The sequence below is a fragment of the Gymnogyps californianus genome, chromosome 19 (assembly GCF_018139145.2).
Source record: "Gymnogyps californianus isolate 813 chromosome 19, ASM1813914v2, whole genome shotgun sequence".
In the NCBI taxonomy this organism is placed as follows: Eukaryota; Metazoa; Chordata; class Aves; order Accipitriformes; family Cathartidae; genus Gymnogyps; species Gymnogyps californianus.
Window position 1 is genome coordinate 8,424,389 of NC_059489.1, and position 13,580 is coordinate 8,437,968.

Consider the following 13,580-nt stretch of genomic DNA (forward strand, 5'->3'; position numbering starts at 1 on the left):
CCCAGGGGAGGGTCCCTGGGGACCAGGACCTTTACCCCCGCTGCGGTCTGCACAGAGCCGGGGGGGCAGCGCCGGGCACTGCGGGCAGCACTTACCATTCATCACATCTTCAACAGCCAAGAAGGGGCAGCAGCTCCCCAGAGACCCCCACCCCTGCCCTGGGGGAGCCCATCGCACAACCCGAGTCAGCAGGGATGGATCCAGCCCTGCCCGCCCGTGCCAGGCAGCTGAAGCTGATCCAAAGGGCAAAGAGCCACTGCCACCCTCTCAACCGCAGCCTGGGCAGCGAGGGCAGTGGCAATCGCTGCTAACGAAGTGGGGAGCGATCAAGCAGGGCAAGCGCTCCCTGCTCTGCCACCCGGGGAAACTCTCCCTGCTGCCTTCTCCCTAGGTGTCCCAGCCCTGGCAGGATCCGGCCCTGCAGCTGAGGGTGGCTCTTTCCTTGAACCTGAGCTTATTTCTTCCCACCGGGGATGCTCGGGAAAAGCGTGGCCGTGAGCAGCTCAGTGCCGTGCAGGATGAAGCCCCCTCTCCAGTCCCCACCAGTGCTGGGTTTAGCCCTTGGGCGAGCCAAGGGGACTTGTGGTGGGAGATGAGGCCCATGAGGTGCTGATGGAGCCTCTCAGCTGCCCAAGGAGCAGGCGCAGTACCCAGCCGTAGGTCAGGAGCGGGGAAGGGAGGGATGGAGAGGGTGCTGGGGCCACACCTCCAGGGGTGCTGAGCCTCCGGCTGGTGGAGCTGAGGGTACCGGGTGCTCTATCAGACCCCCCACAACTCACTGATGGCAACGTGGGGAGGACCCAGAGCAAGCAGAGCAGTATTTCAGCCCCAGCTCTTCCTACCCAAAACTGCATCCCTTTCCCGCAGTGAAGCCCCACGTGCCGCCGTGAGCTTGGGCTTAAACCAGACCTTGGTCTAAAACCAGACCTTGGTCTAAGGGCAGCGCAGCAGCGGCGCAGACCCTGGAGGAGGGGGCGTCTGGCGGGGGAGCACCCAGGGGGACTGGGAGGAGCCTCTACCTTGGAAATGCCGCTCTCGTTTTCTTCAATCTTCTTCTTCATCTGCCCCACATCGGTGGCCACAGAGACGACCTGGGGGCTGCTCGCAGTCCCCTGAAGCAGGTCCTTCCCGGGCAGCAGCTCCCCTGGCTGCTGCCCCGTGCCCTGGGCCCAGGCTTCTGTCCTGTCTCCCTTCTTCTCCAGGCCAGGGTGTGCCTTGGCAGGCTGGTCCCCCCCCCGGAGGGAGGTCAGGCTGTGCCCCTGCTCCTGGGCGGGCAGGTCCTGCAGGCCCAGGTGCCCGAGCATGGCCTGCAGCAGGCTGCGCAGCGCTGTGAAGTTGACGGCCCCGACCTCAGGCGTCCCGATAGCGACATCCAGCAGCTGGGAGAGGCTGAGCAGGGCCATTGCTGCTGCCCTGCCCGAAAACACGGAGCCTGACCTGGGGGGCACGGGAGCCTTTCTGCCTGGAGGGGACCTGGGAGGGTAGGAGGGACGGGCAGCCGGCAGCCTTCCTCCTCCTCCTCCTCCCCCCCCCCCCCCCACTACGGAAAGCAATCAAACCCCATCCCAACCGGGGCGGGGGAGCGGGTGGCAGGGTGTCCCCCCCCGGGGGCAGCGCTTTCTGGGGGACGTGGTGTCCCCTTCCCCGCCGCCCCGGCCACTTCCAGCCGCCAGCCAGCTCTCCCCGACCCTGCCCCGCCGCGACGCTCCAGCTCTGCCCCCCCCGAGCCCCCCAGCCCCGCTCTCTCCGCCGCCCACCGCCCCCCCCGGCCTGAACCCCCCCCATCCCGCACCACCAGCCCGGCTCCCTCTGGCCCCCGCACCCGCAGCCACCGGCCCCACCCTCGCCCTGAGCCCGCCCCTTCCTTTTCCTCATTGGCCACCACCCCGCCGCTCCCCGCCACCCATTGGCCGAGCCCGCTGTCCACGTGTCCGTGTTTACAGGGGAGGGGAGAGTGTAGCGTCCCCCGTTGCTAGGCGACGCCCCGCCCCCGAGGGCCGGCGGGCACCGCCCCGCGCCCCCGCCGGCCCGGGCCCGGCCGAGGCTCCCTGCTGCATTTTCCACCTCAATACCCAAAAAGCAAGTATTTTGAGGCAGGTTACTGCAGCCCGTGCCCAGGGAGACGCAGCTCCCTCACAGGCCGAGCTGTCCCTGCGAAGGAGGGCTGAGCCATGCGTAGAGAGACAATACCTGCCGGTGGCAGAGCCTGCTCCGGTCTGAAACTCTCCAGGAGGAGACCAGTCCCGGCAAGGAAGCACCTCGGTTTTTTTTTTTAAGTATCAAAAGCATGACAGATTTTACCCTCTCCCTTAGACGTGGGAATGGTGGAAGGCTGCTGCTGACAGCATCAACACAGGGATTTCTAGCCTCTTGCTCCAAAGCAGAGAGCCGTATAAGCAGGGGAAAAAGACACGCAGATAAACACATGCTTCCAGACAACCCCAGGAAGTAAAGTATTCAAACACTGGGAAAAATCTTTGAACCAGAGTGATCCATCAGGCAAGTACTTACAAAAATAATCAACAAGAACTTCATAAACCTCCAGGTCCAACCATCACACAGTCAGAGCACTGACATCTCCCTCCTTCGGCGAGGCACTCGAAGACAATTTCCAAGAAAGGATGAGGGTGGGCAAGCAGGAAACAGAACAGACGCCTGGCTCTTTTAAAAGGTACGTGATAACCGTTTTCAGGCATTAAACCCAAAGCATATAGATCTGCTCTGTGTGTGCATTTTTCTTTTCCAAGCTGGGAGGATTGCATTCAGAGAGGGAGTAGAGAGATTAAGAGATAGGAACAAGATGCACCGAGGCAAGAAGCTAACCCTCTTATGAGGGATCCTAAGCCTTAACTCCAGTAACCGGCAGAGCTGCAGGCTCAGGAGCTCTAAAGCTACACCCAGGGACTGGTCAAGCTTTCCAGACAGCACCCAGGACTGGCAGGAAAAGCTATAAGACCCCCAAAATAGCACAGGGCCACATCAGCACGGCGGTACAGCAACAGCAAGGGAAGGATCTTGGGGCAGAAGGGAAAGTGCTGAGGTTCAATGCCGATGTGATGGCAACCTAGGTCCAGGCTGGGTCAGGTCGGGCAGATGCTGTGTCCTAGCGTACACCGGCCCCAACCAACCATCTCCCCGTGACCTTTGGGGACCCAGTGAATACAGGGTACCAGTTTTCCTCAAGCAGTTAGGGATTTTGAGACGTGAACATCTCCTGGATTCAGTTTAGCCAACTGCTTTTGGCTTCTAGTCAGGGTAAGGTTTGAAGCGAAGCCTGAGGATAACTCTGGTTGTGGTCCCGAGTACGACCCAGGGGATACTGGCACAACCCTCTGCTCACTGGTGCCGTGGTTCCACAGTTTCTACCCAAATACAGGCCAGTAAAGGCAAGCCTGAATGGGGCAACAGCGCTCAACAAGCCCTGACCTTGCTTCTGGCAGGTCTGACAAGCAGTTTGAAGGGGAGAGGAGAGCAATACTGCTCATGTTTTTAACACTGGCTTCCAGTACGAAGAGCATGGTCTGGTAGCGGCTCAGAACAAGGGGGCATACAGATGTCCGCAAGGACTTCACACACTTCAGTCGATCCGTTCAATAATACTTATAGCACAGTACCGCGTTACTCCACCAGGCCGAGGAGCCACGCTGTGGTCACAGAGTACAGCCGTGATTTGTTCGTAGTACTTCGAAAATGCAGGGAAACCACCAACAGCCTTAAGACCTCATCCAGCCCTGCGCACCCCTCGTGGGATTTGCCTTGGAGGTTTAATCCATGCTGGATACTGGAGATGACCCAACCGCTCTGGCCTTTCATGTACACTCACTGGCTACGAGACAGGACGCGATTCTGCAAGACAAACTCCCCCGTGTCGAGGCACGCTTGTTTGCCCGGTGTTCAAGGCTTGTCCTGCTCAGAGTCACTGCCTGCCCCTTGGCACCGTACACATTTTAGATGCTGGAGTGGAAGAGAAGGATGTAGGCAGAAGTTGAAGGATAAGCAAAGCTAAACAACTGCCTGCTACAGACAGCCCGTCACCAGCAGGGCTCTTTTGAAGCAACTGCCTCTGGCAGGCTTTGTTCCTCACATCAGCAGGCTAGAAAGTGGTATAGGTTTTACTGGAGTGTGTTTGCCTGCCTCATCAAGGGGGAAGATCACAGTTTGGGAATTTATCCTTTTAACATTCTGGAGACAAAGTCCTTCACAAGCACCTTGTGCTGCTTTCTCAAGTGTCCCCTCCAGCCAAGGATTAGTGTCACTCAAGAAAGGAGCAAGCAGTGAGTCCTACTTCCCCGCAGAAGGCGGCTGCAAGCTGCCAAGTGAGCCTGGTTACAGCAACAGCCCCACGGTACAGACACAGCAGCTGTCCAGAGGGTACAGGGTTCACAGGAAGCACCAAAAAATGAAAAATCCTATGCTTTTTATTGCAGGTTCAGTGTTAGTGTTTTGGAGAGCACAGCTGCATTAGAGGCAGATATTGTTCCAACGCCCCTTCCCCACGAGACTCTGCCACAACTCATCAGACCCAGGCAACTCCAGAAATTGCACCTGGTTTTGCAGTGCAGACAGGCGTTCAAGTGAGGACCTAGACCCTCACGTGACTTGCCACTGAAGAACAATAATGATCCGAGGCTCGCAAAATGAAAAGGCCAGCACATTAACTAGCACCCCTTGCCCTGCTGGGAGATACACGTGAGCTTGTTCCCAGCGCCCCGACACAAGGATGCGAGCAGCCCTGCGAATGGGTTGCCCTAAGCTGCCCTTTCTGGATGTTCCGCTAACTTAGTTTTGATGAAAGTCCTTGCTATGCTGTGCAAGAGATGAGAGGCCACTCAATTGGCAAGGAGCTGCTCTGCTGATCAGCTCTGCCAGCAGCAAGCAGTCCTGCCCAGCCGCCCGAATGAAGCGCTCCCTTCTGCGCTCTCAGGCGAGTCAGTCAGAAACAGAAACCCCAAGGCTGTCTCCTCTCGCTGCCCACACACAGCAATGAGCAGTCTCTATTCCCTTCTTATAAGCTGACAGCTACGTCTTTTTTTCTTTTCTTCCCCACCCCTACAGGGCAAGAGATAAGACACTAAAAAAAGAAAAAATTAAAGGAACTTAAAAATTTAACACCTCCTCATTTCTCCATCTCTCTTAATTAAGATGTAATCCCCCCCATTGCCAGTGGCCTCTTCTATTCACCTGTAAAGTGCTGGTCAGGTTGATTTTTTCTATTAGATCTCATGGCTCAAGACCCTGAAAACCTTCACGCTCCTACAAGAATAAACAGTTGTGTTATGCCTATAATTTATGGTATTGCCTTTTCATGCATATTTCCTTCTCTTGTGGAAGCCAGGACAGGGGCAGCGCCCGGTCTAGTCATCGACAGTGATGTTGCGAAAGAGATAGGCCATGGACTCGCCATTGTGGATTCGTCGGATGGCTTCAGAGAGAATCAAACTGATATCCACAGTCTTTATCTTGGGGCACTGCAGCTTCTGTACCTCATGAGGAACTGTGTTGGTTACTACCACCTACGGAGTGCCAGAAAGAAAAGACCATTAGTTGTGCCGCTGATATGCTCACTCTCACTAAACAGCTACCCTAGTTTAACTCCACGAGTGGTGCGTACCTGCTGTTTCACAGTTCAGGGGGAGAAATCCTTGTATGTTAGAAAAAAAGATTAAAATAAACGGTCTCCCCCACGTAACAGTCAATCTGTTGAGGGGACCAGCATAACCAGCACTCTACAACAGCCACCTCCACACAGGCTGATGGGTCCATTTAGATCGCAGGATCTGACATGTTTGTTACTAAGGACAAGGTTCGAAATCTTAGCGTCTTAATGTACCCAACAGCCTGTCATCAGCTGGGGGAGAGGGACAGGTAGAAGGTCTGTACAGTGAGAAAGCAGTCACATGCACCCAGGTGCGGTAAGGGAAGTGTCCAGGCAGGGATGACTAATATCTGTGCATTAGGGAGAAAACATACACAGAGAAGCAGATCCGATCTGAACAAGTATTAATCACACACGCTTTTTTTTTTCCCCCCTCAATGAAGAATCAGCTAACTGAAAGCATCTGATGAAACCAGTCATTTCAGAGCTGAGCTATGTGGCAGGGGAAGAACATCAGTTTGTGGTTTTTGGTGCCTTAAATCAACCCAGCCACCAGAGCTAGCCCTTCCTCTGCAGTCCAGAAAGCAGACGCACCTCATCGATGGAGGATTCCTCTATGAGACGGGGGGCATCTGCTGACAGGAGCCCATGAGTAGCCATCACAAAAATCTTGTAGGCTCCACGCTCTTTCAGGATCTCTGCAGCAGCTACAAAGCTTTCCACATCATCGATGATGTCATCCTGAGAAGAAACAGAAATAACATCAAAACCAGGTTTACCGTGCCTGCAGGGCAGGAGTGGATCTGCAAGCTACTGCAGCTTTGGCCATGCACACAGCTGAAAAAAAAAAATCCCTGGCTACTTCAGCTGCTGTTGAGATGCAAGGACAGCCACGTGCACGGCTTAAATCTGTGAACGCCATTTCCCTAATGTACAGACCCTTTTGCTAGTATGCAGAACAAACAATGTGTCTTGGAAACAAATTAGTCCCTGCATGTGCACACACACAAACAGAGCTTATCTTCAGCAAGGTATTTTTTTTTTTTCATGGTGATAGTAGCTGCATGTTGATTACTGACACTGCAGTGTGGCACAGCAAGTATGAGAAGCTCAGCAAGTTTGTTTGTTTGGTTGGTTGGGGTTTTTTTAAACACTTCAGGAGATTTCTCTGCACGTCCTGGATTTGTTGAGTATTTGTAGACATCTGACATTTGTAGATTCAAGGGAGCAAGGAGATTTCAGGGCTTAAAGCGCTGAAGTACGAAGGGTTTTCAACAGAAAGCTGAAACAACCAAAGCCGCCAGCAAAACTGGAGAAAACAGTGGTAACAATCATGTTCCCACCCCTACACCAGCAGTCCCTCCTACCCTCTGGGATAAAGCAGCTCAAGAAAAGATGCTGGGAGGAAGCCACCCCCCCGTCCTCTCCACAGTCATACCACAATGATGGCAATTCTTCCTCCAACGTCTCCAACCACAGTTATTGGCGGTTTCTCCTTGGCCATCATCACTAAAGAAGAAGAAAAAAAAGCCCAGGTCAGTTAGCCTTGAGTCAAACCGCAACAGCTCCACCACACAAGAGGCGCTGCCCTTAACTGCATGTTATACTGGTGCATAGATACAGACATGCACTTTACATTATCCTGACACCCACCTACGTGGGTAACCACTGGTTTAACCATCGTTTTCCTCCCTAAATGAATAGCACTGCTGCATAAAGATGAAACTCTCAGTTTCTGTGGGGATCTAGTACTGACCTCAGAGACAGTAAGAAAATCCAAATATCTAACAGACCCCTGTGCAAAGAGAGCTACAAAGCAGCACCTAGTTTATGGGAAATGTCAGTGACTTTCTTTGTGCTCCAGAACAGGACTTGAAAAAAAGGGGTATCTCACAATTGGGAACAACAAACGGGCTTCTCCGAGCAACATCTCTCAAAGGGCATATGCTTTACAAGGTGCAATTTTTCATCTGTTGGGCTCACTAATTCATCTGAAGGATCCGAGACTCGCACTGCAGCTTGCTTGCTTTCTCTCATATCACCAAACACACAAAGCTCTTTCAGAGGGCCTAACGACCTTAATAATACCCGCTCAGGCAAAGAAAGCTTAAGGAAGTTTGCAGAAGTAAATTTGCTCTTTTTTTTTTTTTTTTTTTAAAGTTGATTAATGCAAAGAGCAGGACAAAATCCAGTTCAAACTCAGTTCTACAAGCTCAGTGCAACCAGCAATTGGAAGCAAAAGGATACATTGATGAGCTGTGCTATCTGACACATGGTGAAGAGATGTACCAGGAAATAAGGTTCCACTCCCTCCTGACTCTACTTTTGCACTGACATGGTTCATGCAAAAACTACATGTGTAACAGGCGTTTCCTTTATTCTGAAAAACATCCAGCAGCAGTATCAAAAATAACAGAGATATGAACTAGGATGCACTGAGAGTGTCCAGATGTAACACAGTCTTCAGACTCACACCAAACAGCAATCAGCCTCTGATACGGGCCAGGTACTCGCTGCCCATAAGCCAAACCTCTCACTTGCCGGAGGGTGCTGGTTTATACAGTGAATGCAGTACAAAAACTCCCAGCACGGAAAGGACACAGTGGTGGGCATGCACGTGTCATTAGGTGATAATCTGAGCTGATCTAACCATTGAAGCAAAGAGGAACATCCAGCATTTTGTAACACTTACCTGGCCCACATGCACCCCCCTATATTTTATGCTCTCTACAGGGAGCGCAGCAAAGTGTCCTACTGAGGCACTTTGTACCCCTCCTCTCTTCGTAAGCTCAGGTCTTGCCAGGATTCTGGCCACAGAGGCTTCTCAAGCGCCAAGGAGTTTTGGACACCCTAGATAGCAAGATTTTTCTCCTTTAAGATAACCTACTTCAATATAATACTTGAGCAGCATGAGAACACAAGCCATTGCCCATCAAAAAGCCTGTCTGAATATCGATTTCTGCCCTCCTGGATCAAAAAAGTCCTACACGAAACTCCCCATCCTGCACAGCAGGCTGATCCAGTACTATTCCCACAACTCATCAGTGCCTGGGAATGCTTAGAGTGCAAGCACAGCTGGGTGAGTGAGTCAGACTGAGAGATGCGATGAAAGCAATTATAAGGACCACAGCTCCACAGATTCATGTGTAGAGCTGTTCTTCATACACACGACCTACTCCACAGACTGGTTTTCCGTAAGCCTACCAAAACTGTATAAAAGGTGTCCAACAGTTCTGTTTTGACCAAAGTTACATTACTCGTTGTTAGGTTTTCAGTTAAAGTCACAGCTACCTTGGACTTAAGAGTTAATTGCTCTTTGGAACACAGGATTCCCCAGCCTCCCTTGCACTGTTATTTCTGAGTCTCCTATCAAATGCAAAGTCACATCTAAATCCTGAAGGGAAAATATTCCTATGAGAAGGATGAGTATTTGTAATAAACTCAGCTTAAGCATCACAAGAGATAAGCTGACCATAAATTTCAATTACAGGCACTACCTACCTGCTTAGATTAGTTATTAGATTATTATCTAGTTTGGACAGTAACAAAACTCCCGGCGGGAGCTGTGAAATACCAAAAGGATTACATCTGGCTGCCATCCCATCCTTCATGTGCATCCACAGATGAGTACCATTTCTGTTTACAACAGCCAGGCTAGGGAAAACTCTTTTCTAAGCAAATGGTGAACAGGCCTAGGGAGCTGAAATTCAGCACTGTTTTACTCACAGACACATGAAGTTTCAGCAAATCTATTCCATAAAGGAAGCAGACACATTCCTTGCTATGCTTAAAGGCTAACACAGCAGCTAGCAACATTAGCAGTGCTTTGCATCTCTTTGTTTTTAAATGCTGTATTTCAATTTTGCTTTATTTTTGAAGTATGGTAGGCAACATGTCAACCTACCCGGATCCTAAAGAGATGTTCTCCCTTTTTCTTGATCAATTTTCTCTGCAAAGAAAAGAAAAAAATTGCAAGCCAAAGATCTACCCACAACCACATCAAATCTCAAGAGAACTGCTCCAGTGTGATGAGACTTTATGCAAGGGTTACTGCGGCCAGTTTCTTTTTCTTCAAAATCTTTGGACATACCAAGATGTGCAAGTCAGAACTGCTACGAGAAGGTGGCTTGAAAAATGATTCAAATAATAAAGAACATTTTCCTCCCAGACACAAAACCTCTATTTGTATGTAGACAAAAGAGGGCAACAGAAGTAAGCCACAGCTGTACTTCTGCCTGGTGTAAGCCCTTGGATTATGTACGAGTTTAGGTTGAAAGAGTTGCTGTTTTTTCCTGGAGAGTCAGAAAAGATGCTTGAGGTATCTGTAGCTTTTGGGGGGAAAAGATAAAGAAAAGAGGGGAAAAACCAAACTAACCACCATTTTTATAAAACAAGACTATCAAAGAACACTGAGGCGTGGCGGGGAAATACGTTCGTCAGCCAAACACACTAACCTGCACTTTCATTCTGATGTGAGTAATATACGCTAAAGTACCACGTGTTAAAGGCGAGATTATCACTGGCACAAAGAAACAGCATTCTCAGGTGTATAAACCTGTTGCTTTAATTAAGTGGTCAAAAATGGGTTAAGAAATGCTAAAACAAATTCTGTTTGGAGCTGACAGTGTGCATTAAAGTGATAATCACCAAAAAAAAAAAAATGCTGCATTTACAACAGAGTCTATGAGCAAAAGGCTGCTCAAGAATGAACTGTTTTGTGAAGAGATAGACCTGGAAAGACAGGTAACATCCCTGTGCCCAGCCTAAACACAGGAAGAGATGGGGGTAGGGAGTAGGAACAGACCTACGGTCACTCCAGTTTTTCACCCAAACTCTCTTCCTTCATGGAGTTTGCTGGGCTCTGGGTTTGAAGCAGACCATTAGCTATCTGTACAAAGTACCGAATTTCAAAGCCACTGAAATGATTTAACAGATGGTGCTCCACTCCTTTTCTCAAGGACAAGGAAACATGCAAAAAGTCCACATGCATTTGTTAAAGCACAGCCCCAAGCCAGCTGCAAGCTTTGAGACACAAAGAGCACACAATCAAAGAGAATAACCTCGGAGTGACATCCTGTCTCAAAGGCTCCGATTTCTGGGTTTTGAGCGACGTGAGCTGTTGCTGCCGCTTTAGCGCAGCACTTCGAGAAGTGCAATTGGAAGCACCTTTGGCATTTTTCTGTTACGGCTCCGTATGACACCAAATCAGAATATCACATCAGGCTACACTCTCAGGACAATAAATAAGCCATTACACTGCATAACACTCGTTAATTAAAGGCACACGATCTCTACTAGAATAGGGAGAAAAGGTGCATGCCGGGACACAGGAGCCCAGCCAATTCACTAGGAAGCCCATGAAGAATGGCATAAAGCAGAAGTCATCGCTGTAGGGCTCTGGGGCCGCTCCCAGACACGGGTTTCACCTCTCTTCTGGCTGTAACACAACTGCCGGGGACCCTGAACTGCAGAGTCTAGAGAGGGAAGATAGGATGCTCCACACCGATCTGGTTGTAGCCCAGAGCAGGATGCTCCACGGTTACGCTCAGCCACCTCCAGGAGCAGCCCCACCTTCTGACTGCCCAGACCCAGGTTTGTGGTAGTGAGCCAGGCAGACCTGGAGCCCGGTTCTGTTTCAACAACCGGAGGTTTTTCTGGCCAGTTTTGGGGTAAGGAAGCATACAGCTCTGGGTGAGTAGCACGTGTCCTACCTTTCACAAACAACAATACAGGGACATAGCTGAACTCTGCTTCACTCTGCTGTCAGACTGGGATTGCTGGCAATCGTAGACATGGCAGGAAGAGCTGATCAGGGTTTTGTTTGATGTGCCACTTGAGGTGGGAAGACACTTTTCAAATGACTGGATCGGACAAGAAAGGAGGCGTAGCAGAGAGGGTAACACAGCATTGCCATCCCTAACACTAGCTGCATTTTCACCTGTCTGGAAGAGCGCAGCTCCATGGCAGAGGCTGCGACACAACCAGGATGCACTAGAAGCTTACAGACTGCTTTTAGACAGATATTACCTCAGTATTCTGCATCTCCAGTAACAGAGCCCAGCTCACTCAAAACTCACTCAAAACCAGGTATCTATCAGATTAGAAAACTGGAGAGAAAAGCAACTTTCTACTGAGACTTTTGGACAAGTTCGCCCCATAATCCACCCCACATCTCGCCGACAGCTACCAAGCCACAGCTTGATTGTTTTACATTTGTGCCTTAGGCATGCAGGAATGTAAGGTCATTAGTCAAGTGCTGAGTTTCTGCAGGAGATAAAAGAAGAAAGTGGTGATACACAGCAAATTAGTTTGTGTTTGGATAGCTGAGGACTGAAAACAATTTTCCACTGGAATCATAACTAAACTGGACAAGGGCACATTTCTGTATGAGCTACCATTCACAGGGCTCTCCAGCAGCACAAGCTCCCACAGCTGAGCTTCCTTAAAGTGACATGGTTGGAAATAAAAATACAGTCGCATCAATGCCCCGGTAGCAGACAAATGTCAGCTAGTGATATTTTGGAGGACAGCATCCTCCAGCTCATCCTCTTCGGAATAGGAGAGGAAGGAAAAGGCCAAGAGTAACCACGCAAATTCCTGTTTTGTTGGAAGGGCATGAAAAAATCCCCCTGTCAGAAGGGGGACAATCAAGATGAAGTCCCAAACTTCAGTGCCACACCGCACCTGTCCCCAAGGCCCAAGAGGAGTTTCACCAGCAACATAAGCACTGTTTAACTGATTGTATTATAGTGAGCAATGACTGGGGTAATGTAAAATGCCTGCAGTCTTACTTGCCTCCCCTCCACAACCTGCCGACAAACTGGTTGGATGCTCTCCCTAAACTTCAAAAGACGAGGGGAGACGCTTATCAGTAGCCCTAGCCACTGCTGGTATAATTAAGTTTGGCTGCATGACGGATAGCTCCTTCCCACATACAGCACCATACATCCTTTCCCACGGTCACTTCTCAGCCACTTTCACTGCACTCAATTTCTGTCCTACCACCATCTACCTAGAAAGCTAAAATCCTCTCAAGAGGGAGCTGGATTTTGATTGTACTGTTGTTACTTGACTGCTGCTGTTGCAGGAATACAAGCAATCCTAAGAGGATGGCATTTCCCAGAATACAGGTTTCCTCCTTTTTCCTTTGCTCTGTGCTCCCAAATCAGCAGCTTATCAATCGATGGCAAGAGCACAGGAAGCAGCTCAGCAAAGCTCTCGGAGAATCTATTCACCCTAGCCACACAAACCTCAAAACATTATCAAAACAGACACTGGAACATGATCACCTGGCTGCCACGATGAAGAAAATTTCCAGCAGTAACAATGGCTGCAGCAGGAGGGGAAGACAACGGCCAGCCCTCCCCTCCGCACTGGGGACAGCAACCTGTCTCAGTGGCTGTTCCCATGTTAGTTACACTTTTGTATTTCTTTTCCGTTTCATTAGCTCAATGAGTTTTGTTGCTGAGTGCTGTAAAAGCACCACCTTTATCAGAGGTTTGTCAGTCTGACACTGTTGAGTGGGCACAGCCAAGGAGAACAATACTGATGCTCTGCATGGCCAGAAAGAGTCAAATAAAAACCTTCCCCTGTACTTTCTCCTACAACTCACCGGTATCAACCTTTCCATGAGAAAAATTCCACTGGTCCAACTGCCATTAGGTTGGTTATATCTACACAGCTAAACCAACAGCAATTTCCCACCAAACTTTTCTTTTTTTTTGCCCAAAGATAAGCAAAGAAGCTTAATCTTACACGGCAGCTCCAGACCAGGATGCACAGTTGCATTTTTGACCATTGGAGGGGAGTGACGTCCATCATCCATATCCTGCTCTGTACACTGAGCCTCTCCGTGGATCACTGCTAGTCCCAGCCGTAGTCTCTCAGCGTAAGACTGAGCCCTGCAGGACAACCACAGCATGTCAGGAAGATGTTGGGCTGATGCAACTTCACAGCCCAGTGCAGCAGGCCTCTCCTAGACCCA

General features: G+C 50.2%; 1 protein-coding gene across 3 annotated transcripts in view; it reads right to left on the minus strand.

The window, feature by feature from the left end:
* Positions 1-2,342: 2,342 nt before the first annotated feature.
* The window catches only part of PRPSAP1 (phosphoribosyl pyrophosphate synthetase associated protein 1), a 29,338-nt gene continuing 18,100 nt past the window's right edge, over positions 2,343-13,580 (minus strand). For all 3 annotated transcript variants that reach the window (XM_050908388.1, XM_050908389.1, XM_050908387.1), the window contains 4 exons: positions 13,352-13,497; positions 7,035-7,105; positions 6,191-6,337; positions 2,343-5,513 (listed from right to left, as the gene is read on the minus strand). In XM_050908388.1, the coding sequence (XP_050764345.1) occupies positions 5,355-5,513; positions 6,191-6,337; positions 7,035-7,105; positions 13,352-13,497 (523 nt within the window). In that variant the 3' untranslated portion in view covers positions 2,343-5,354. The remainder of the gene's footprint in view (positions 5,514-6,190; positions 6,338-7,034; positions 7,106-13,351; positions 13,498-13,580) is intronic.